At 37.3% G+C, this 25,126-nt stretch overlaps 1 protein-coding gene across 6 annotated transcripts in view; it reads left to right on the top strand.

The window, feature by feature from the left end:
- unc80 (unc-80 homolog (C. elegans)) overlaps positions 1–25,126 on the top strand; it is a 214,181-nt gene that overhangs the window by 157,808 nt on the left and 31,247 nt on the right. For 5 of the 6 annotated variants that reach the window (XM_073046799.1, XM_073046802.1, XM_073046797.1 and 2 more), the window contains 13 exons: positions 3,687–3,821; positions 4,436–4,574; positions 5,241–5,337; positions 7,289–7,459; positions 7,904–7,996; positions 11,183–11,401; positions 14,462–14,662; positions 15,972–16,095; positions 19,078–19,203; positions 19,694–19,817; positions 20,130–20,336; positions 21,157–21,341; positions 24,009–24,174. In XM_073046799.1, the coding sequence (XP_072902900.1) occupies positions 3,687–3,821; positions 4,436–4,574; positions 5,241–5,337; positions 7,289–7,459; positions 7,904–7,996; positions 11,183–11,401; positions 14,462–14,662; positions 15,972–16,095; positions 19,078–19,203; positions 19,694–19,817; positions 20,130–20,336; positions 21,157–21,341; positions 24,009–24,174 (1,987 nt within the window). The other variant, XM_073046800.1, reaches the window with a different exon arrangement.

Below are 25,126 nucleotides of genomic sequence, written 5' to 3'. Positions count from 1 at the left end.
GTAATATAACTATTAGTGCACTAATCAAAGAACACATCTTAAAGATAAGAACAGAAAATCTGAGAAATACTTAGCATCTCTGCAGAGGGGAACAACAAAAACTCTTAATGTCAATGGCCTTCAGTCAAAGCCACATGGGGATCTAATGTGACAAAATCCCCAAGTCCTGATGTAACAAACGTTCTGCTCTGTCAGACGACCAGACAAGTTGATGGCAACACTGCTGATCCAGACACAGGAACTGTTAGATTATGTAGATATCGCAGAATATTATGCAAGTATGGTCTCTTGCAATTAAAAGAAGCCGTAAGAAAGTGTATTTTTATACAAACATAATAGTGTAACACTTTTTAAATGCTGCCACCTTTAAATTTCGCTTTTTCTTTTCATCAGTCTACATTTGGACATATATTTGTAAATGTTAGAATAATGTCTAAATAGGAAAATTAAATATTGGTTCTACTTGAGCATTAAGTAACAACTGAAGAAAACTTTCTGAATAATCTATATCTGTGTCTGAATAAAAGACTATATAAATTTTTCAGTTGCTTTGCTCTAAGATTTTTCGAGTTGATGTGTTTATTTGATAGCTCACGTCTTGAACTTGTATATTTTCAGTGTGCACAAAATAATGGTGGTATATTTTCATTGTCCAAAATACACAAAACAGAATAAGAAACAAGGAACAAGAACAAAGCACTATTCAAACGAGATGCAACACTGAGCGTCATGGGAAGACATTCCTGCCTGTGGCCATCAAACTTTACAACTCCTTCCTCAGAGTGTCAGACACCCTGAGCCAATAGGCTAGTCCTGGACTAGTTTCCACTTGGCATTATTTATTTATTATTTAATTATTTGTGGTTTTATATTGCTATATTTCTACACTATTCTTTGTTGGTGTAACTGTAACGAAACCCATTTTCCCTCGGGATCAATAAAGTACATCTGTCTGATATCAGAATCATGCATAATCTCTTCTCATTCCTTCATTTACCATCTATTAGGTCCATTTGCTTCATTGCATTGAAACGGAAATGGCTCTATTTAAATTTAATTAATTTTTCATGGCTATTTTTCTCTCTGCATTCTCTCTACCATATGTACTTTTATTTTCTACCTATTCTTACTCAATTCCTACTGAAAAGTAATCTATTTCCTGCTTCTCAGTTTCTGCTAGTTGCTTCATAACTGAGAGCACCCGTATTGAAAGATGTCATTCATTGGTAAGATGGACATACGGTCCTTCATTTTATTTAATCAGAAATTGAGTGGACTACCTGGTGTTATTGACAATTCTTAAATTTGTCTACTCATGATTAACTTAAGAGAGTTTATCAGTAATACATCTTCTGTATTTCATAAATAAGGATAAATTAAACTGTCCTGAAGACTACAGTGCCTTGCAAAAGTATTCATCCCCCAATTCTTTATTCACATAGATGAGTATTACAAGCAAGGATTTGATCAATTTTACTGAGAATGTTTATTTATATATCACATGTTCTTTTTGTCAAAGTAAAGTTCAGAAAAAAGGGAAAATTATAAAGCATGAAAAACTATAAGTTCAAAAACTGAAATGAATGTAGTTCAAAAGAATTCATCCCCTTTTGTTCAGAACTTAGTTGAACCACTCTTGCAGTTATTATAGCCAGTAGTCTTTTTGAATAAGCTTTGCACAATGTGATAGAGCAAGATTTGCCCATCCCTCCTGCAAAATTGCTTAAGCGGTGCCAGGTTTGTAGGGGAGCGGTGGTGCACAGCAATCTTGCCAGAGATGTTCGATTGGGTTAAGGTCAGGACTCTGACTGGGCCACTCAGGGACACCATTTTAAGTGCATGGTTGCTCTAACAGTGTGCTTTGGGTCGTTAGCCTGCTGAAAGACAAAATTCCTCCCCAGTTTAAGCTTTTTGGCAGAGGCTAGCAGGATCTCTGTATTTGGCAGCATTCATCTTCTATCATTCCTGACCAGGCTTACCATCCCTGTAGCATGATGCTACCTTCATTATACTTTACAGTAAGAATGGTGTTCCCTGGCTTATGCACAGTATTAGATTCACACCAAATGTACCGCTTACTACTGGAACCATAAAGTTCCACTTTCGTCTCACCTGACCACAAGTCCTTCTTCCACGTCTTTACGTTATCTTCTAAGTGACACTTCACAAAGTCTTTAAGGAGAAGGATATGTTTTTTTTTATATAGCCAGGGCTTCTTCCTTGCCACTCTTATACAAGTACTCTTTTTGTGCAAGACCTTAGAGATTGTGGAGCCATGAACTTCATCTCCAGTTGTAGCCATTAACTTCAGCTCACTCAAAGAGACTGTTAGCGTCACAGTAGCCTCTCTTACAGTGCCATTCTCCTCTGGTGAGTAAATTTAGTGGGGTAGCTGTGGTTTCTTTTTTTCCACTTTTTCACAATGGACCGCACTGGACTCCGAGGTATGTTCAGTGCCTTTGGGATGGTCTTGTACCCTTCCCCAGATTTGGCCTCCTCTATTATCATTTCCCTCACAGGTCTTGAACACTTTCTTGTCTTCATTTTGGTTTGGTCTATTGAACAAATCTACCATACAGTTGGACCTTACAGAGAAAGGGGTTATTTATTCTTATTAAATCATTGAAAAAAGGTGATCTTCCAATTTTCTACATCAACAAATTGCATGAGTTGGTAAGGTAATACTGCGTATTGCACCAGAGGAAATAGCATGGTGCCAGAGCGTGATGAATTTGTGGGATTTACTACCACAGGGGGCTGTGGAGGCCAGGTCATTGGGTGTATTTAAGACAGAGCTTTAGCATTTCTTCATTGGACATGGCATTAAAGGTTACAGGGGAAAGGCTGGGGAATGGGGCTGAAGAGGGGGTAAAAGGATCAGCCATGATTGAATGATGGAGTAGACAATGAGCCAAATGGACAATTCTTCTCCTATGTCTCATGGCCTTATTTACAAAGGGGTTCGATACTTTCTCAGCCTCTCAATTTTGCTTTTTAATTTTTTGTTAATTGCTGACAGGTTTTGAATTTTTTCTTTTGATATGACATGACACACAATATTTTATAGATTAGCTCAAAAAATCCTACTTCGATATATTTTAAATTTAGAAAATGAGACAGTATGTGAAAATAGTTTTGGGGGTGTAATACTCTTTCAAGGCACTGTATATTGTAAGCCAAATATTTTCTTTTGTATCTGTTTCATACATGCCTGCAGCCTTATGTCATTCAGGATGCTATTAAATGAAGTACATCTTTTTGCAATGAAGAGTACAACAGCTTTGGTTCACTTAATTGTAATTTCCCCTTTGAGTCAGGGTTGTGGGTTTAAGTTCAACTCTTTTCACTTGAACAATAATTTTATTATTAAAGGAGCTCATCTCTGTTAAAGGTGCAGGCTTTTGGATGAGATGTTAAGCAGGGTGCTTCTATGGGTATGCAGGCAAGAAATAAAGCTGCTACTGTTTGTTCACTTTAGTAATAAGGCTATAGGATAGCACATTTTCTTTATTATGCTATTGTATAAGAATTGAAATAATTGGAGAAATTTAGTTATATGGCATCTTCATACCACTGTTTAAGTGATCAAAGTAAGAATAATTCATTGACCTTATGTTACATTTGTCTTATATTTGCATTTACTCTTCATTGAAATTTTAATTTTTCCTCCGGCTCTCCTGTTACAGGTCTATGCTGATTACGAAAGTAATCCATTGCTACGCCAAGCAATTGAGTTTACATGTCGACAGTTTTACATATTGCATCGAAAACCTTTTATCCTCCAGTTATTTGCAAGTGTGGCACCATTGCTGGAATTCTCAGTAAGTAAAATAAAATAATTTCCATCCCTTTTCCCCCTCCTTCAAATCTGCCTGCAAGTACTTCAAGTGCTAAGTTATACAAAGATTATATTTTAGGAATACTTAGATATTCTGAAACTGTTGTAGCTTTATATTCATCATTTGAATTCTAACTCGGATCCTAGTGCCACCTAACATTTAAATCTGATGAGTTTTGCCCTTGCTTATACAGACATTAACTATTATACAATAATATCGATAATCTCCAAAAAACTGTCTTGCAAAACCGATGCAAATTCATCATCAGTTTTTCTTCAGTAAATGCATAAAAAAATAGTCTTTATCCTAATCAATTTTTCCTTTGTCCCATGGATTTTTATCACAGTTGATAGATATTGTGTGTAGTAATTTCTCTTCAGTAAGCCACATTGTGAATTTCTGAAAACTTGAAAAAGGCTTGATCATGTAGCCAATTACAGTAATCACTATTACTAAGATTGAAAAGAAAACTCCCATATAATTGAATCAAAAACAAAATGTGGCTCAAGGGATTTAAATGATTATTTGATAAAGATAGAAATCAATATTGAAATAATTTACATTTAAGTAAACTTATATTTGTCCTTTGCACTTAGGATGTATCAAATAATGGATCTTCGAAGGGTGTATCTTCTCAATGTTTGTTTGATCTCTTGGTATCCTTGGAGAACGATACACAAGACATATTGGATGTACTGGAATTAGTAAAAGCTGAGAAGCCTCTAAAATCTCTAGGTAATTTTAATTAACCTTGGCAATAAGCAATGATTTCAAGCAGGTTATCTAAGAAATAAGGTTAAATATTATAGGCTACAACATCATTAAATTGATAATCCTGTTGAAAATTACTCAATTTCTCTCACAGCCTCGGTAAAGCAGAAAACATAATCAAGGACCAGACATTACCCCACCCTGGATACTCTCTTTTCTTCCCCCTCCCATTAGACAGAAGATACAAATGTTCGAAAGCATGTACTCCTAGGCTGAAGGACAGTTTCTATCCCTTTCTTGTTTGGCTATTAAATGACTCCCTAGTACAATGAGATGGATTCTTGGCCTCGGAATATATCTCATTATGGCCTTGCATGGTATTGTCTGCCTGCACTGCACCTCCTCTGGAGCTGTTGCACTTTATTCAACTGCTCGGCCATTAATAACCGTCATGATAACCTTAATACATCAGCCGGATCTGGTTAACATGTTTTTAATTATTAAGTACTTCAGACTCTTTCCTTTCATTGTTATTACCAAATATTTTATGAAGTGAGAATGTGATGAATAACATAAGTAAAAAGAGTAGTTTCTGTCTGGTTTAAACATGGGTCTTTGCCCCTTGTAAATCAAACTTCAGGAAAGCCATCTGAATAGTTAGCTATATAATGATTTTCCATGTACTTCTAGATTTCTGCTATGGAAATGAAGATCTTGCCTTCTCCATCAGTGAAGCTATCAAGCTATGTGTTACTGTAGTCGCATATGCTCCAGAATCACTAAGAAGGTTTGTGGGCCGAAGGGCCTGTATTATGCTGTGTGTTTTCTAAGGCATTGCAATGATATTTAGAATTTAACATGGAAAATATCTGCTCATTTATTCCACAATATAAAATAACAAAGATATCCACATTAATAATACTACAAAAGCCTCCTGAATATAAATTCTCAAATGAAATGCATCACAGACTTAGCTGCACAATTGATAGGTTGACTAAAGTGTAGATAACAATGTAGCAGTTGTGGTATTTCTACATTATTGAGCACTGCACTGCAGGAGTATGTAACCAGTGGCATATACGACTTCCCACTCCATTGTACCGAGTCTTGGGACAATCAGTCTTGCTGTGCTGAGGAAACCAGCTACACATCTCAGTCCCTCAGCTACATGAAAAACAAGACTGATTGAATGGGTAACATGGCTCTATTTAATTAATCATATTTTTATTTAATTTAAATCAAGTAACTTTTTGCATTTATTGCTTACTTATTTCAAAATAATTTATCTATTTCCATTGCTTTTAAAAGATGGTATATTCTTTGAGCTATCAGAAGGTTGTCAAGACAAATACTCAAGATACATCTTGTAGTTTTGAAAGCTGTTTCTTATTTGTTTTCACCCTAACGGCAGGAAGATGGTATCAAGTATAAACAGAAACTACATTGGACACGTTTTAGAAGCTCTCTAGCCAATGGAAATTGGGTGGTTTCTATAACATTGGCTGATGTGCAAAGACAAGAGGAACCTGTAAACTCACTATATCCTGCTTGGATGAAAACAAAGAGCACAAAATCAAAATTTAGAAGTGAAAAAACAGACACAAAAATGAAGACAGCAAGTAGACAAGTTGGAGTAATTATTAGCATTGAGCTTAGATAACGTCTTAATGGCCAGAAACGTGATGTATGGAGTTGCTGTTGCAGGATTGTTTCATATTTAAGTGCTGCTGGAAAACAGATGCCATCTACTGACAATAATAGTCGTAATCTCAGTTGTCACTCAACTGATCCAGGAACCTTATAATGCAAACCAGAAAATACCTCCCCCATTGCTGAACTAACAGCAAACCAGGCACAAAATAGCAAAAAATCTAAGCAGCTTATTAAATGTAAAACGAGAACACAAAAATCAGGCAGCTTCTATGAAAGGCAAAATGAACAAGCTGTATCAATCCCACATACCAGTCCTATCCCTATCCATTGTGAATGTATTGTAGCTGAAAACAGTCAGCTTTTACGTACTATATATCATTCATTAACAATTTCTGTCAAAATACTGTAAAATGCTGTTTGTTATAAAGAAAAGAAAATTGAGCCACTCAGTGGTTGTTTCATAGGAATGAATCTTGCAGTTATGTCGTTACATCACACATAATCACACCATTTCCTAATAGTTTTTATGAAAACAAGAATAGTTTAGAGATTCGCTATTCTACTTGACTTTTAGATTCCGAAAATCTCACTGCTGGAGCAGCAGTTTTAATGGGCATTAAGGTGGTTCTGCTGCAGCTTTGTGGACATGGACCTGGATCAGCCAGCTATGCTTATTGAGCTGCTTTGAGAGTATGAAATAGCAATAGCCATATTTCATGAAAACAAGAGATTCTGCAGATGCTGGAAAACCAGAGCAACATACACACCATAGACCATGTGGCCCTTTGTGTCAGTTTCACCTTTTAATATCATGCTGATCTGATCTTAGTTTCAACACATCTTTGGTCTCTTCCTCACAACCCTCAGTTCTCCTATTCTTCCCCATCATGCTAACCTACCGTTGCACATCAATCAGTTTCAAAGTGTAGTTAGTAATGTTTTAATGAAAAGGTATAAGCTTGAATTTTTTGAGATTGAGCTTAAATTTCATAATTATCAATGCTGTAGACTAATCCATTGCCACCATTATCTTTGATGGTGGTCAAGGAGGACGTCTGGTTTAATTATCCTGTTTTGTTCCACAGTCTGCAAATGCTGATGGTTCTCGAAGCACTAGTACCTTGTTACCTACAGAAACTAAAGAAACAAACCTTTGAATTGGAGTCAGCTTCTGCAGCACGGGATGAAATCTCTGCCATTGCTTCACTTGCCACGTCTATACAAGCTCTGTTATACAGTGTCGAATCGCTCACCCGGTAATGAAGAAGAGATATCCTTTTCTTGTATGCAGTAGTTTTTTTAGCCTGGTTAATAATGTGTCATGTTCTTCTGAAGGAAACATACAATGTTGAAGGAGTTTATACATTTTAGTATATTACTTTGTATTTTAAACATACCTTATAGATTCTATGCTTATCACTGAGGCAAAAGGGAAGGTTTGAAATATTTGACAATGACAGTGACTGCTATTCCTTCCACCTCAAGATATCAATCCCAATTGGTAATTAAATCCTAAACTCAACAAAATTCTGAACTAATGTCAACTATATTAGAATGGAACAAAAACTAAAATTGAATATTTTTGCAGTTAAAATCATTTTATTATTTGTAATTGGATCAATCAAATGACATTGACTTAAAAGGAGGCATTATTTGACTTTGTGTAATGTGTGGTGGTTCCTTCCCTGGATTCGGTACAGGCCGATGACGGCTCCTCAGATGAGCAGGTCTGACCAAGGTCACAGAGGAGCTCCAACAGCCAACCATGCCATGTCTGGAGGAGTCAACACAAGGTCAGGAAGAATCTACGATAATTTTTACGTATTCTGTTTGTCACCTTGCAATCTGTGCAAGCAACGGACTGATAGTCTCTTACATTGTAATTTTCATCAATCTGCTTTGTTTGTCTTGAGATATTTTTCCATTATCTCATTTTAAAGGTTAGTCCAAGGAGCATAGTCATTGTTGTCCAAGAGGGATTTATGATCCTTGAGACTAAAACAGTTGGCAATTGTAAATATTATAATATATTTTATTACTAAATTAATCAGAAATATTTTATTTTTCCTGGCTTCCTCCAGAAGTAAAACTATTTTGTCAACTCATCAATTCTTTAAAAACTCTAAACACATCAAGTCAAAAATTCCTTCACCTTTTATATCCCAGGGTTTACAAATATAGTGTATAATTTCTCCCAGAAATTCAGTCCTTGAAATCCTGATAGTATTCTGTTGAATCACAGTTGCATGTCCAGTGCTCCCTGATCAGTGGTAGATTGCCCAGCACTGTATTTAGTTCCTTAGGCCAGTGTAAGAACAGTTCTGTAGCAAAATCCCTTCAGATTTATGTTCAAAACGTTCACATACAAGGGCATACACTTCTACTAACCCATAATGATCTATGAACGTGGTCTCTAAAATCCCTGGGCCTCTGTTCATAACATTAAATTGATTAGAGATATTTGGATCTATCCATTACTAGTTCAAATTGGATAACTACACAATTGCTTGTTTTAATTCATTTAACGTGATCCATTCTCGATATCTTTCTGTAATTGTATGGTCCTGTCAATATTATGCCACTTCATGTTATTAGCAAGACTAAGTCATTAATAAACACGTGGATAGCTAAGGCCTAGACCAGATTCTTGAGAGGCAGCACTACTCCTAACTTGAATAAAAGTCTATTATTCTACTCATTATTCAGCTGCCTAACCAATTATGAAGCTTTAGGAAATGCCTACTAAATTGCACCCATTAACTTTTGTTAAGTGCATAAAAAACACTTAATTTGGTGTGTTGGTCAACTTGTGAGCTATCTTGCATATCTCTTTAACTTTCGTTAAATGTTCACTTATTCTCTCATTGAATATAGATCGAAAAGATTTAAGATTCAAGATTGTTTATTGTCATTCTTCAGTACACAAGGGTAAAAGGGGACAAAATGATTGTTGCTCTGGATCTGATACAGCATTTAAAACAAACACAATAAGCATAAAGAACACAATAAAAAACAAAAAGAAAATGCATTTCTCAAATGTAATAGCTTTGTAATTTTACGATTTTTGGGACAAATGTGTATTCAAGAAATTTATAGTGAATTATGGTTAAAGAAGAAAGTACTGCTCGATTTAGAACAAAGATGGTAATTGTGGGTTTTTGTCACTGGTCTAAAGATTATGATGTAAAGTGTTGCTGTGTTGCAAGCTACCTAGTGCATGGAGACAGCAGAGGATCAAGATGTACTTTTGGGATGAATCCTGCTGTAGATATTTTCCTCATTTTTGAATAGCTCTTTAATGACATCACTGTTTCAGAATAAAATGGCATTACAAGCAAAAGAAAATCCAACAAGTTGGCATGACTAATAGTAGGACTTTAAATTCACTGCAGACTGAAGCAAAAGGGAAGAGATGAAGAAGTACACTGCTTTGAAATATTTAGCGATGACAGCCTCTGCTGTTCCTTCCAGCTTCAAGGTGTCAACTGAAATTTAAATCTGAAACTCAGCAAAGTTTTGAAGTAATGTGAATAGACTTATATAAATCTTAGAACAAATGGCTTCAATATTATCTTTAAAAAAATGCTTAGTAATGTGAAGTTAGCCCAAGGTAGACAATTTATTCTGCTCCCTAACATAGAAACTATGAAATGATTCAGCATGGAAAAAAAGGAATCAGTCTGGCCATCCTGGGTGCAACAACTTTTTCAGTAACACTTATGCCATATTACTACAATAATCATTCAGTTCCTGGTGAATGCTACTGTTGAGTTTATTTCCATTGTCCTATTAGGATATCAATGTTCAATTTCAATAATTCTTCCTTCATGTTCTTTTGCTTTGGTCAACTTAGATAAGGCATAGAAGGATATGGTCCCCGTGTGGACAAATGGAATTGGTGTAGATAGAATTAAAAAGTTGGCTTGGACATGGTGGGCCAAAATTCCAGCTTTGGTGTTGTATGAAGATGAACTCTCGTAACTCGGTGGCATCTTGTTGGGCTCCTTCAACCTGTGGAAATTTACTTTTTATTTACTCCATCTAAGCCATCTGTTTTTAAAATATTTACGTTTGATCACAAATTCCACCTTCTTTTGTTTATGCCAGGGGTTCTCAACCTGCTTTATGCCAGGGACCAATACCATTAAGCAAGGGGTCCATGGACCCCAGATTTGGAACCCCTGGTTTAAACACCTAAGAGTAATCCCAAGGAGTGTTGTTCATATTTGAAAGCAATTCTTCATCTAAACCAGAGCAACAAGTAAGGAGCTAAGAGGTGAAAGGTAAAGGGCTGAAGAAGTATCTGAACTTGCTTCATTTCCCTCCCCACCCACTCACCTGCCCCTCACTTGGTTTCACCTATCACTTACCAGCTGCTACTCCTTCCTCTGCCCCATCTTTGCATTCTTGCTTATTTCACCTTCCTCCTTTCAGTACTCATGAAGGGTCTCAGCATGAAACGTCAGCTGCCTGACCTGCTGAGTTCTTACATCATTTTGTGCACGTTGCTCTGGATTTTCAGCATCTCTTGGTTTTTATGTCTTCGTCTGAGCCAATATTTTTATGTAGGTTTAACACAATTTTCTTCACAATTGAGCTGTTTGTAAACCCATTTTTGCATAAAGTATTAATCTGTCCTGCAATTTTTAAAGATTTACCCCCTTTTTAAAATAATTTCATTTAAATATATTGTCTCTCCTTCCCAACCAAAGTGCATCAATTCACACTCTGTGCGTGGAATTTCATCACCTACCTATTCTATTAGCCTATCTGTGTCCTCTGCAAATTAGTCAGCAACCAGTGGGATACCTGAATCATTGTGGTTCTTATACTGTTGGCGGCTGTTTGATCACATTCCATGAGAGCTGGCAGGATTTTGTTTTCCTTATAGTTAATGAAACCTTAATTAATTATTTTTATTGATTATCTACTGATGATGTTGAATTGTTATAGAAAATAATGCTGTTGTCTATCTGCAGAGATAACCTACATTTGTTGGAAGAGGGCCAGAGTCTTCCAACTGAAGAGCTGGATGAACGGATAGCAAGAGAGGAATTCCGCAGACCTCGGGAGTCACTCTTAAATATTTGCACTGAGTTCTTCAAGCACTGTGGCTCAAGGTTGAAAATTCTGCAGAATATGGCTGGAGAGCCAAGGGTCACTGCTTTTGAACTTCTTGATGTGAAGTCACATATGAGGTATTACTTTAAAGCAGTGATTCCCAACGGGGGTGGTCACGTGTCCTAAGGGGGCATTGGGGGTAATAGAAGTCATCGGGGGAGCGTTTAAGAAGTTTGGAGGAGGGAGGAGTAAGTGGCACCCTAACTTGACACACGAGACCTAACCAATCATTAGTAGAGCAGGCACTTCCAAAAAAAAAGGACGAGGCGCTGGAACACAGGAAGAACCACAGCTGGGCAGGTGGAGAGCAATCGTCGTCAGAATGCATCTGAAACTCAGCAATCTCGTCCGACCTTGCCAACCAAATGGACATTATTGAGGATGCATAAATTAGCAACCAATTGCCCAACAGTTCCCCCTGACACACAGCACAGAACAAGTTCATACAACTTAACAGTTGGTAAGTAAAGTACACCCTCTCAACTTTCTCTGCAGACCTAGAGAAAACAGGTTGCGCAACGATAAAGCACTGGCTGGAACCAAATAGTGAAATTGAGCCAATCAGTGAACTTGCCGACCCCAAGGATCCCTTTTGAGTTGTTCAAAGCAACCTCGGCTTCATATGTGCGGTTCAGAACCATCTTTGGGGATTATGAGACCTTACGTGATTGGTCAATCGCACTAACTGGAATAATGTAAAGGTAGCTTGTCGAACACCAGCTCTATCCCGACTAACATTCAGATTCTAATCTGAATCCTTGTCAACGTAATTTTCGCTGTTGTGATCGTCTTCATCTTCACCTCGCCATTCCTTTGCGTGTTGCTACCATGGCTCCATCCGTGTCAACTCGCTGCCATCATCAGCATCCAACAGGCATTCCTAGTTTGTGTTCATTTTTTATTTTAATTTAGTGCCATTAATGATGGATAAATACGTTTGTCACGATTTCTTTGAGTCTGAAGGCAGTGAAGTCTTGAATTCTAATCCTGCTAAGAAACAGAAACTACAGGGAATGCATCAATACAAAGTTACATACCTGAAATATGGTTTTATTCCGTTCCTGTCAGATCAGCGACGCTCCATATGTCTTATTTGTAATACTGTACTGTCTAATGAAGCCATGAAACCATCAACATTGCAGGAACACTTCCGTAAAAGACACAATGAAAAGGCTATTTATGATATTACTGAATTACAGAAGATGAAAGAAGCTTTTGAAAAGCATTGCACACTCAAGTTATTTGCCAAGAAAGCTAAAAAATGACGTTGATAGTGGTCTCGTTGCTTCTTATAAAATTTCCAAAATGATAGCAAATTGTGGAAAATCCTCATACAATTGGTGAAAGGTTAATTATACCTTCTGTATCAGAAGTGCTCATCACTGTTCTCAAAATGGATACCAGTATTGTAAAATCAGTTGCTCTGAGTAATAACTGTAGCTCATTGTATTGATGAAATGAGTGAAGGCACTGAGTATCAACCATGCACAGAGCTACAAAAAACAGTGTTTGGGACACAACTGGATGAGTCAACTGTGTGAGACAATGAGGCATTGCTAATAGCATATGTACGGTTTATCAAAACTGGAAAAGATTATGAAGAGATTCTGTTTTGTAAGAAGTTAAAAACAAATATGAGAATCAATCTACAACAAGCTCAAAATGTACTTTGATGATAAAAGTATTTTGATTAGGAACATGATTATTGGCGCAACAGATGGAGCACCATATATGACAGCTTACCATGCTGGTTTTGTGACATTTATGAGAAAATAAATTCCAAGTCCTTTTGCAATCCATTGTGTAATTCATCAACATCTCACAGCCAAAAACCTGAGTCAGCAACTTTTTTCAGGCATGACTCTTGTTATATCTGCTATCAACACAATTAAAGATTCTCCATTAAATAGCAGACTATTTCACCAGTTGTGCCAAGATAATAATGAAGAGTTTGAATGCTTGCTTCTTCAGGGGAAGTGCAAAGGCTGCTGCTTAAAACATTTCTTTGATCTTTTTTACATCAACCACCACCCCAGATTGTGTATTCCAAGCACCCACCACATAAATTGATAGATTGAATATACCATGAGTTAAAAAGTCTTCTGCAATTCCTTAAGACCATAAGACAAAGGAGCAGAAGTCGGCCATTTGGCCCATCGAGTCTGCTCCGCCATTTCATCATGAGCTGATCCAATCTCCCCTTTAGTCCCATTCCCCCACCTTCTCACCATAACCTTTGATGCCCTGACTACTCAGATACCTATCAATCTCTGCCTTAAATACACCCAATGACTTGATCTCCACTGCCGCCCGTGGCAACAAATTCCATAGATTCACCACCCTCTGGCTAAAAAAAATATTTTCGCATCTCTGTTCTGAATGGGCGCCCTGCAATCCTCAAGTCATGTCCTCTCGTACTAGACTCCCCCACCATGGGAAACAACTTTGCCACATCCACTCTGTCCATGCCTTTCAACATTCAAAATGTTTCTGTGAGGTCTCCCCTCGTTCTTCTAAACTCCAAGAAGTGCAGTCTAAGAGTGGTCAAACATTCCTCATATGTTAACCCTCTCATTCCTGGAATCATTCTAGTGAATCTTCTCTGAGCCTTCTTAAATGTCAGCACATCCTTTCTTAAATAAGGAGCCCAAAACTGCACACCGTATTCCAAGTGAGGTCTTACCAGTGCCTTATAGAGACTCAATATCACATCCCTGCTCCTATACTCTATTCCTCTAGAAATGAATGCCAACATTGCATTCGCCTTCTTCACCACCGACTCAACCTGGAGGTTAGCCTTAAGGGTATCCTGCACGAGGACTCCCAAGTCCCGTTGCATCTCAGAACTTTAAGAGCGAGTAAATTCCGGGAGCAGCAAATTGTATTACAGCGAGCATCTTATACTCTGTTTCAAGTATTCTTTAATCTTGTTTATATTACTGAACCATGCAATACCTAAAAAGGCATATAAAGGATATCATAACAGATCTTGGTATATTTTACCATGTGTCTGCAGTGATCTTCGTTGGTCTTAATGCCTTCTGCAGTTTGAAAGTAGAAAATTGATGTATTTCCTGTGATAGAAAAATTAAACTTCTTTAATCAACAGTTATGTTATTTTGTAATTGGTCTCTTAGGCTGGCAGAAATAGCTCATTCCCTTCTGAAGCTTGCGCCGTATGACACCCAAACTATGGAAAGCCATGGTCTTCGAAGATACATTATGGAAATGCTTCCAATCACTGATTGGACGACAGAAGCTGTCCGGCCAGCTCTCATTTTAATCTTAAAGCGATTAGATCGAATGTTCAACAAGATTCACAAGATGCCGACCTTACGGTAAATTGATTCGTTACTTAATAAATATTGGGGAATATAGTTGAGAATGTAGTGCAGAGAACATAGTTGGACTTTTCCTTCCACGTACATCTAGGTCTCTCAAAGTTTTGGTGACCATAACATGAACTGATGTATAATATTTCAGGTTCTTCTTTAATCTGAGTCCATCCCAATCATAAAGTATTTAATATAAAAGTAAATTCAAAATTAATTTACAACTAATACAGTTTCATTTCTTGATTTGTTGTTGTGGTGAATTCTTCACTGAGGTGGGCATTTTAAGCCTCCTTGATGACGTCACCTGCGTGATGCCCAAGATAACTTAGAATGGGTATCTCGCAGCAACTAATGTCAAGAAAGAATAAACCCACATCGCAGAATTTGTTGGGACTTCACAACCAATCACAAATTCCAGGCCAGTAATTTTGGTTCTGCAAATATACACATAGGTACATCAGCTCAAACTTTGACGCAGTGGACTTTAATGTAGAGTAATTTCATCTTCTCCACCATTGGTGTTTATTTCTAGATTGAGTTCCTACTTCTGAAGAGAGCCAAGATACACAGCCAAGAGAAAGGCAGCAAGGAATAACTAATTCTTCTTCTTTTACTTCTTTGTGACTGGCTTTTTGTATAAATACATTACTTTAACCAGTTGGATATAAAAATTTGCATATACTGTATCTTGCGTGTGTAATACTTCAGTTGGATAGTTTGTGAATGACAGACATGTTAATTTCAGGAAGTTTGGCTTAGCAGAACCAAACTCATTGGCCTAAATTTAGGGCAGCATGGTAGCATAACACTTACAGTGCCAGTGAGCTGGGTTCAATTCCTGCCACTGTCTGTAAGGAGTTCTTACATTCCATGTGACCCTGCGGGTTTCATCCGGAAGCTCCAGTTTTCTACCACATTCGAAAGTCGTGCAGGTTAGTAGGTCATTTGGTCATGTGGGTGTAATTGGACAGTGTAGTCTTATTCGCCTGAAGGGGCTGTTACTAAATAAATAGATAAATTGTTGCCATTTATCAAAAGCTAGCACTTTCCATGGCACGATATTCTTACTGACATCATTGTGCCGGGCATTAAATCTTGCCAATTTCTGAAATCCAGGAAGTGATGTCATCAAGTCAATCACATTAGAAATCAGAGACTGCAAATCAAGAAATGAAAAGCATTAAGATAAACTTTTAAAATATTTATCAAAGTGAAATCAATGTTAGGTCATGCCTTTTTTTCACCAACAAAGTAGCTTAAAGTATTGCGATATTTTATCAGGTCCTGGTTAAACTCTATTTTGTTTGTTCAGGCGCCAGGTGGAATGGGAAGCTGCCAGCAGTTTAATAGAAGGGATTTGCTTAACACTTCAGAGACAGCCGATCATTTCATTCCTGCCACATCTTAGGTCATTGATTAATGTCTGTGTTAATTTGGTGAGTACAATGCAAGCACTGGGATTTAACCATCTTTGACTAGCTCTGTGAGTGAAGCTCTTGCAGTGATACATTATAGGAAGGCATCACCAGTCAAGCACTGAACTGCACAGATGAAAAGACCAAGCGTAATTTTCAATCCATTCATTCTAATCAACTTTTATTGAGATACGAGTTGCATTCTATATTTGGCCCATTTTGTCAACGCACAGGTGAAAATGAGAAAATATTTGCATTGCTCTCCTCTCTCTTGGAAAAACTATGCATTGGATTTACAATCTGAATTTTGCATTAGAAGGATGAAGACTTAGCTGATTTTCATATATTTGCCTCCTAGCAGGGTTTTTCAGGGAAGAAATCAGTAGGGAAATGTATTTCAATGACTGCACAATGGCAGTCACCCTCCTGGGCATCGTTATTTCACAGGAGCACATATGGAAGAATATATCTCTTCATTAACAAAAAGGCTCAACAGAAGATATACTTGTGACAGATGATAAAATTCCATCTTCCCAAGAACATACTGGAGCAATTGTACACTGCCATCATGGAGAACATCCTCATATCAGCCGTTAATTTCTGGTTTGGTGCAGCATCCTTTCACAATATACAAAACCATGGCGAACTATTATGTCAGCAGAAAAGTTTATTGGCTACAGTCTACCATCAATGCAGGACTTGTATGTGTCCAGGTCAAAATAAACGAGCAGGAGAAATCACTGCAGACGCTATCCACCCTGCAAACTGCTTCTTTTCCAAAAGCTTCCTTCTGGAAAGCGCTGTTGCACTACTAAAACAAAAGCTTCGCACCATCTTAAATGTTTCTTTCCTCCAGGCAGTTAATCTGATCAATCATTCTAGTTAGCATACGCTCCCCCCCCCCCCCCCGTTCTCTTTGCATCAGCACTGAACTGCACTTTAAACACTGAAAACCTCTATTCTCTCTCTTTCAATATTTTTATTAGTTTCTGCATAAAGGAATACAGAGTACAAGAAGATATTATAAGTCAAAAGAAAAAAATAAAATAGTACCAAATACATTGTATTAAAAAATACAATTACAATCACAAAACCCTGTATTCATAAAAATTAAATTATATCATAATATTGAAATATAATAATTTTGTTATACAGAAAAAAAATCTAAACCCACTACCAAAGTCAGAGCTGTTAGGAAAAACAAGAAAAAAGGGAAAAATACCCTTTTCATATAATAAAATATATTATTAGCCACCATCTGTACTTTTTACAACAAATTGAAGGTTTTGAAAATAACTCAAAAATGGTCCCCACAATGTATAAAAATCTTGGCTAGATTCAAAAACTGAACATCGAATCTTCTCTAAAATGATCTTTACATTGTAAATACCATGATTCTAATTATGCACACTTCATGCCAAACATGCACTTTATTTTTTATGTAATTCTTTATTACTGTTGAATGTTGTTGTTTTTGGTTGCATGTCATGCCAACACACTACAGCAAGTTCCTAATACTTGTAAATATATCTGGTGAATAAAGTTGATTCTGGGAAAAACCTAATTATTTTTTTCCCCTTCAATTCTATCTTTTCAATTCCATTTACTCGGCTGCTGACTATTAGTAAAGAATACTGATTTTGGAAACCGCCTTGGGAGCTTTATTTTCTGTGCTCAGTACCGGGAGGCTGAGATAATTGTGTTAAATAATTGCACAGCTACCGAGGCCAATATTTGTTGACTCTCACTACTTACCTTATTTTCATGTCATCTTGAGCTGCTGTAGTTTATGTATTGAAGATACTTTCACACTGTATTTGAGTATGTACGTAGTTGCAGGGTTTCACCAGTTTGGTGTGTAGAAGAACTTGCAAATAGTGCTGGTTCCATTCGTTTAGTAGCTTTGTCTTTCTAGATAGCAGAGCAATTCATATTCAGAAGGTGTGATCAAAGAAGCCTTTGCCATGGTGCTGCAGATACCCTTATAAATGGCACACTAGAGCGACTAATAATGGAGCTGTAGTGCTAATTGTGGGCAGTTTTCTTCCCGACTTTGTCAAACTTCATGAGGGTTATAGGAATTGTCATTGCAGCCCTGCCTTTGACCTCTCTGAGATCATTCTTTAGAACTATCTGAGTTATTTAAGCAAGCAAACTACATCTGAGACTTAATTGTGGGTTTTGTATTTGGTTGTTCTTTCAAGAAAAAACTTTTAAAACAAGTGCACTTCCTTCAGCGCGTCAAAGTGAAAACATTAAACAGAATAGTTTATGAAGAGCACTCCAGTCATAATATATAGCTTAATATAGAATGAAAATACTCAGATTTTGTTAGTTATCAGAAAGCAAATCAGATTTAGTATCACAGGCATACGTCGTGAAATTTGTTGTTTTGCGACAGCAGTAGATTGCAATGCATAATAATAAAACTGTAAAATTACAGTAAGAAGTGTGTATACATATACCGGTATTTAAAGTTAAATAAGTAAGTAGTGAGGTAGAGTTCAATGTCCATTCAGGAACCTGGTGGAAGAGGGGAAGAAGCTAGTCCTGAATTGTTGATTGTGTACCTTCAGGCTCTTGTACCTCCTCTCTAATGGTAATAATGAGAAGAGGGCATGTCCTGGGTGATGGGAGATCTTAATAACAGATGCACTTCTTGAAGATGTCCTGGATGCTGGGGAGGCTAGTGCCCACGATGGAGCTTTCTGCAGCTTATTTCGTTCCTGTGCAATACCGCTCCCCTATACCAGATAGTGATGCAGCCAGTTAGAATACTCTCCAAGGGACATCTGTAGAAATTTGTGAGTGTCTTTGGTGACATGGCAAACCTCCTGAAATCCTAATGAAATATAGCTGCTGTTGCACCTTCTTTGTAACTGCATCAATACGCCGGGCCCAGGATAGATTTTCAGAGATGTTATAAGCTAAGGAAGATTTCAGGAAGTGTTACTTGTCTGATTCATTACAGTAAAATTTAATTTGCTGACTGATCATGCCTAGGTAATGGGTGTTGTTGGACCATCGAGTGTTGCTGATGGGCTCCCTCTTCTGCACCTGAGTCCATACCTTTCTCCTCCACTGCCCTTCAGCACAGCTGTCGTTAGACTTGTTGCTCTACAAATTCAGGTATGTTTACTCTGTTGATAAATGTCATGAAGATAATATTTCCATCAATTTGCAGTCATAAATATGACAAACCATAGAGGGAAATGAGTATACAAATTTATGTAATTGATTCAGAGTTTTTTTTTAACCCAAATTGCATCCAAACTTTGGGAGAACCATAATCAATACATGTCTGTTCAATGAGCAGGGGTTATCCTGTCTGGCAGTTTCCTATCACCTTAATTCTGATGCTGCTAAAGGCTTGGATAAAGAAAGCACATTTCTTCAATGTTGATTTCCAGAACTCTAAATGTGCATTAACAGAAATGTTTTCTGAAATATTTGTTAAATTGAACTGTCAGTCTATTTTGTCTTGATCTGAAGTAGATTTTAAACATTTCAAATGTCTTAAAACTTCCAAATAATAAACTAAAGACCAAAGCAAAAATTTATTCTGAGCACATTGAAGTATTGTTTGAAGTGTTCTAAATAACCTTTTTATTAATGAAAGGCTTTGAAAGAAGATTTCCCTTTAAGCCATGTGATTTCCCCATTCACTAATCAAGAAAGAAGGGAAGGAATGCTTCTGAACCTTCTGATACCATTTGTGCTAACAGTTGGAACTGGGAGCAAAGGTCAGTTGCTATGATTCTCTTTAAAAGTTATTCTTATGCACCTTGTCATGTTGAATTAAGATTATGAATCTTAGTTTGGTTGGTTTTTATAGTCACCATAATTTTTCAGTGGAAGCAAATAGGCCTGGAGGCAGAAAAGCCAGTAAAAGAATAGAGGCAATGGATAGCAATTTCTTTAAATTTATCTATTAAAATTCCATTTATTTACTTAAAAAATAGACTGATTCTTCATGATTTGAAATTGAACTTGATACAAATGCTGATACGTTTCTTTCACATTTTAAATAACACAGTTATTCCTCTCTGCTATAGATAGCCCAAACTTGGAGCAGCTTGAAGTTCTCCTGCTGTTACAGACAGTAATTAATATCCTTCTCCCACCGCGAATCATCAGTACTTCCCGTAGCAAAAACTTCATGCTGGAGAACTCTCCAGCACATTGTTCAACTCCAGGGGATACTGCGAAGGACCTGCGGAGGGAAGGGTTAACTGAATCAACAAGCCAAGCAGCTTACTTGGGTAAAGTGGGAGAGCACATGTTTTAATGGTAGATGACAAAAGAAGAGCTTTCAGTTGACTTTATCTGTAGAAAATGTTCTGTCTTTTTGTGATATTAATTGCCAAATGGATGTGTCACTACCACTGAGATATATCCAGAACTGAACTCAATATGATTTTAGGTTTGTACTATCTGTCTGTACTTGCTAATTAACAGAGAACAGATACTAGTCAAGAAATAATGTACCGACCAATGTTTGAATTGAATGTCATGTAAGTAAATATAAATACAAAGAAGCAACAATGTGATTGTAGAGTTTGTGGAACTCAGGAAATTGGACTGATGACTAGGTTGGCTGAAATAAATGTAAATACTTAATAGCATGTCTGCATGCTACTGACTGATATTTTGATATACTGTACAGTTATATCCCCCCCTTTTACAAAGGTAGAGTGTTCCTATGAAACCTTTCTTAAGCCGAAATGGCATAAAGCAAAGAACCGTTAATTTATATGGGAAAATTTTTCGTAAAAGCAAAAATCCTCTTTGTAATTCGAAAACAGGTTACTAATGTAGGTCTTTTGTAAAAGCGAAGTGGTGTAAAGCGAACATTTGTAAAGCGGTGGGCACCTGTACAGTATATGCAGAATTAATTGAGAATTTCAAGGAGAGAAAATCTGTACTTCTAATTTTATTGATTTTAATATGATATACAGTATTCATATTTATTCCCTTATTTTAACTCAGTTAGCTATGTTGTTAATCCTGGATAAAATATACTTAATTATCATTAGTTCTCAGTTACAGATTTACCTTTTTTAATTACCCTGCTTATGTTAGCATTAAAGGTGATCCTTGTGTGCTTTGAACATCATTTGGGCAGCCAGTGGTACAAGCTCAGTTTGCAAGTTAAAGAAATGGCACTACGGAAGGTTGGAGGTCTTGCCATGTGGGATTTCATAGACTTTATAGTGAGAACAAGAATCCCTATCTTTATTCTTCTGCGTCCTTTTATACAGTGCAAGGTAAAGAAAAAAAATCTTCCTCTGGTTTTGCTTTTCATTTTTGAATTAGTGATATTTGACTTATATCTTCATATTGACTGACCTTCTATAGGCCTAAATTTTTTTTCGAATTTGAAGAAGCCCCTCAATCCTAACTTCCCACTCTGACTCAATTGCATATTGCTGAATTTAACCAGTCAGTCATGTAAAATATAATTGCTGTTCTAATTTTGGTTTTAAGTATTGTTCCGTTGTATAAGTGAAAATGGTAAGTTAGTGATTCAATTGAAACAGCTGAAAATAGATGCTTATCATCAAAATATTAATCTACCACTTGAGTAACATGATTTTAAGTTATTAATGTACACTCAGTGGCCACTTTATTAGGGACACCTGTATACCTGCTTGTTACTGCAAATGTCTAATCAGCCAATCACGTGGCAGCAACTCAATGCATAAAAGCCTGCGGACATGGTCAAGGGATTCAGTTGTTGTTCAAACCAAACATCAGAATGGGGAAGAAATGTGACCTGAGTGGTTATGGATTGGTTGTTGGTGCCAGATAGGGTGACTTGAGTATCTCAGAAACTGCAGAATGGTCTCTATAAGAGTTCACAGAGAATGGTGCGAAAAACAAATAAACGTCCAGTGAGCTGCATTACTGTAGGTGAAAATGCCTTGTTAAGGAGGGAAGTGGCCAGACTGGTAAATTGGCAGGAAGGTGACAGTAACTCAAGTAATCATGTGTTACAGTGGTGGTGTGCAGAGGAGCATTTTTAAACACACAACACGTCAAACTTAGAAGTGAATGGACAGAAGACCACAAACATACACTCAGTGGCCACTTTATTAGGTACAGGAGATACCTAATAAAGTGTCCACTGAGTATATAGTTCTGTTTATCTTCTAAACATATATTTTTATTATGTTGGAGAGCATTTGTTATGGCATCACAGAGCACAGAATCAGAACCATCAGCCCACCATGTGCATACCAAATGTCATGGACCCATCCTTATTAATTCCATTTACAGCTACTGATTGGTATCCTTCCGTGCCTTGGCCATTCAAGCGCTCATCTTGATGAGTTTTAAATGTTGGGGCGGCTCGGTAGTGTACTGGTTGGTGCAGTGGCTTTACAGTACCAGTGATCACTGATCAGGGTTCAGTTCCCACTGCTGTCTGTAGAAAGTTTGGATGTTCTCCCCATGTGTTTATTCTGGGTGCTCTAGTTTTGTATGGTTAGGCGTAGTGAGCTGTGGGTCCCGGAAGAGTGATGACATTTGTGGGCTTCCCCCACCACGTTGCAAAAACAATGACATAAATGACATTTGAATGTCTTGATGCTTCAATGTGACAAGTAAGCTCATCTTTAATCTGTATCTCTATAGTACCCACCTCCTACTTTGATTAGTGCGTAACAGATTGCAACCTCCAGCATGGTGAAAAAAGTTCTTCCTCTAACTCTTTGCCCTCTGATACTTTCACAATATTAATTAAAATTTCAGTCAATTGAAACAAAAATCATATTTAACAGTTATTATGATTTATTTTGATTGTCAAGCACGCCAAAAGATTCAATTTGATTTTTAAGGCCTCCCTGATCTGATGGCTTAGAAATTAATTTCATTTTAGGGAAATTGTCAGTGGTAATTAACTCAGGGTTGGCAAATGGCCAGTTAGGCTGCCAGACTTGCTCCTAGCACAAAAGACTGCAATAAATCAAGTTATTGTGAACCCAGACGTGTTGCTGCTAGTTTTGACCAAATCTTGGTGTTTTCCTTTGCACTTAGCAGAATTAAATTATCCATTAAGCAGATCATTTTCTGATAATTGATTCAAACTCAATCAGTTATTTGGTCCTTTGATTCCATAATGCATATCTCTTTCAAGTGCTACATCTACCCTTATATCTAGCATCTAAACTTCTTTGCTCTTCCTGTTCCTATTCCCTAGACGGTTCTGCTTTTGGATGTCTTGATGTATAATTGAACAAGTTTTGCTCCAGGCTAACAACATTATAAGTTTGAAATGTAACTAAAAGCTTTTGAAAGCCTGTCTATCCTCAACATCATTGGTTCCTAATTTTAGTGTAATATATGGTGAAAGGTTGGTCTATTTGTTTAATGAGCGATGTCTCAAAAGATTGATTTCTCCAGACAAATCAGCAGGTACAAATACTACACTACTCATTTCCAACTGGGCTAACTCTCAGATGGTTAAATCTAAATTATGCTGTCCCTTACAAGAAACATAGTAACACACACAAAATGCTGGAAGAACTCAGCAGGACAGGCAGCTTCTTTCGAGGGGAATAAACAGTTTATGTTTGAGGCCAAGATCGCTCATTGAGACTGGAGAAGGATGAAGGGTCTCAGCTCGCAATGTTGACAGTTCATTTCCATGCATAGACGCTGCCTGACCTGCTGAGTTCCTCCGGTACTTTGTGTGTGTTACTCAAGCTTTCCAGCATCTGCAGAATCTTGTGTCAAGTAAAAGTCAAGATCAGTTCATGCTCCTCAGTTAGTTGCTAGCTGCAGAGAGTTGTGGAAATACATTGGCTGTATCTGTCAATAGTACTGATAACCTAAGAGGGAATGGAGAAGATGAAGAGGAATGGTATTTAAATAGGGGTGAAATCAAAATAAGGGCAATTTATAATTGCTCTTTTTCTTTGGGATTCCTTTAGCTGCTAACCCAACCAGCAGAACATCATGAGGAAGTAACTGCACGGCATCACATTATAGACCAGTTGGAGCGCCGGTTTATTCCAAGGCCACTCAGCAAGAGCTCACTTGTCGCTGAGTTTAACAGTGAATTAAAAATCTTGAAGGAGGCGGTACACAGTGGATCAGGTAATGGTAACCCAAGCACACAAATTTTGTTCCCTGTAAATTACTGCATTTCAGGGATTAAAATTAATGGTTTATTTAGAATACAAGTAACTTAACTCTTTGACCTGAGATGTATATCAGGCTCAGTTTATTATGTATCAAACAACTGATCAACGTTCCAGTCACCTTGATGTGCTGTTTCATTACTCTCCCACTTGCTGCTTTGAAGTCATGATTACTAATTATTTGTAAGTTGAATAAAATTGACTTGAAAACCTGCCTGACTGAGTTTGTGACACAGTGGTTTGATATGTGAACCCCTTAAAAGATGCTTGTGTGGTGAAGCTTTCAGTGTAACTCTGTTACATAATAGATGTGTGTGAATGCACAGGTAGATCATTAAGACACTGTAAGGGAGCTAAGGTGGGTAATAAATGTGGCTTATGTTTACAGGTAATAGTTCTGAAATAACGTGGGCAAGGTCTTGCTGAATTGTCTTAAGCAATGGCTTCATCTGCTGGTGTATTTACAGTCTGTGCATTGAGCTTAGCTGGCACATCATTTCGTTCCATATCCATGCACCCACTGGATTTCAGGAGACTGTATCCTTTTGTAGGGAGCTTAAGATAGAGGAAACCTTCAGAAGCAATGATCATAATATGATATAATTCATCCTGCAGTTTGAGAGGGAGAAGATAAAGTCAGATGTTTTAGTATTACAGTGGAGTAAAGGGAGTTGCAGAGGCATGAGAGGAGCTGGCTAAAATTGATTAGAAGGGGACGCTAGCAGGGATGATGGAAGAACAACGTCCAGAGGTTCTGGGGACTATTTGGAAGGTGCAATATAGATGTATCCCAAAAAAGCAGTCGTATTCTAAAGGGAGGATGAGGCGACCATGGCTGACAAAGGAAGTCAAAGACAACACAGGAGAAAGAGAGCATATAATAAAGCAAAAATTAGTGGCAAGTTGGA

The sequence above is a fragment of the Hemitrygon akajei genome, chromosome 5, assembly GCF_048418815.1.
Source record: "Hemitrygon akajei chromosome 5, sHemAka1.3, whole genome shotgun sequence".
NCBI classification, from domain to species: Eukaryota; Metazoa; Chordata; class Chondrichthyes; order Myliobatiformes; family Dasyatidae; genus Hemitrygon; species Hemitrygon akajei.
Note: the sequence above shows the minus strand (reverse complement) of the source record. Positions and strands in the feature narration are given on the sequence as shown.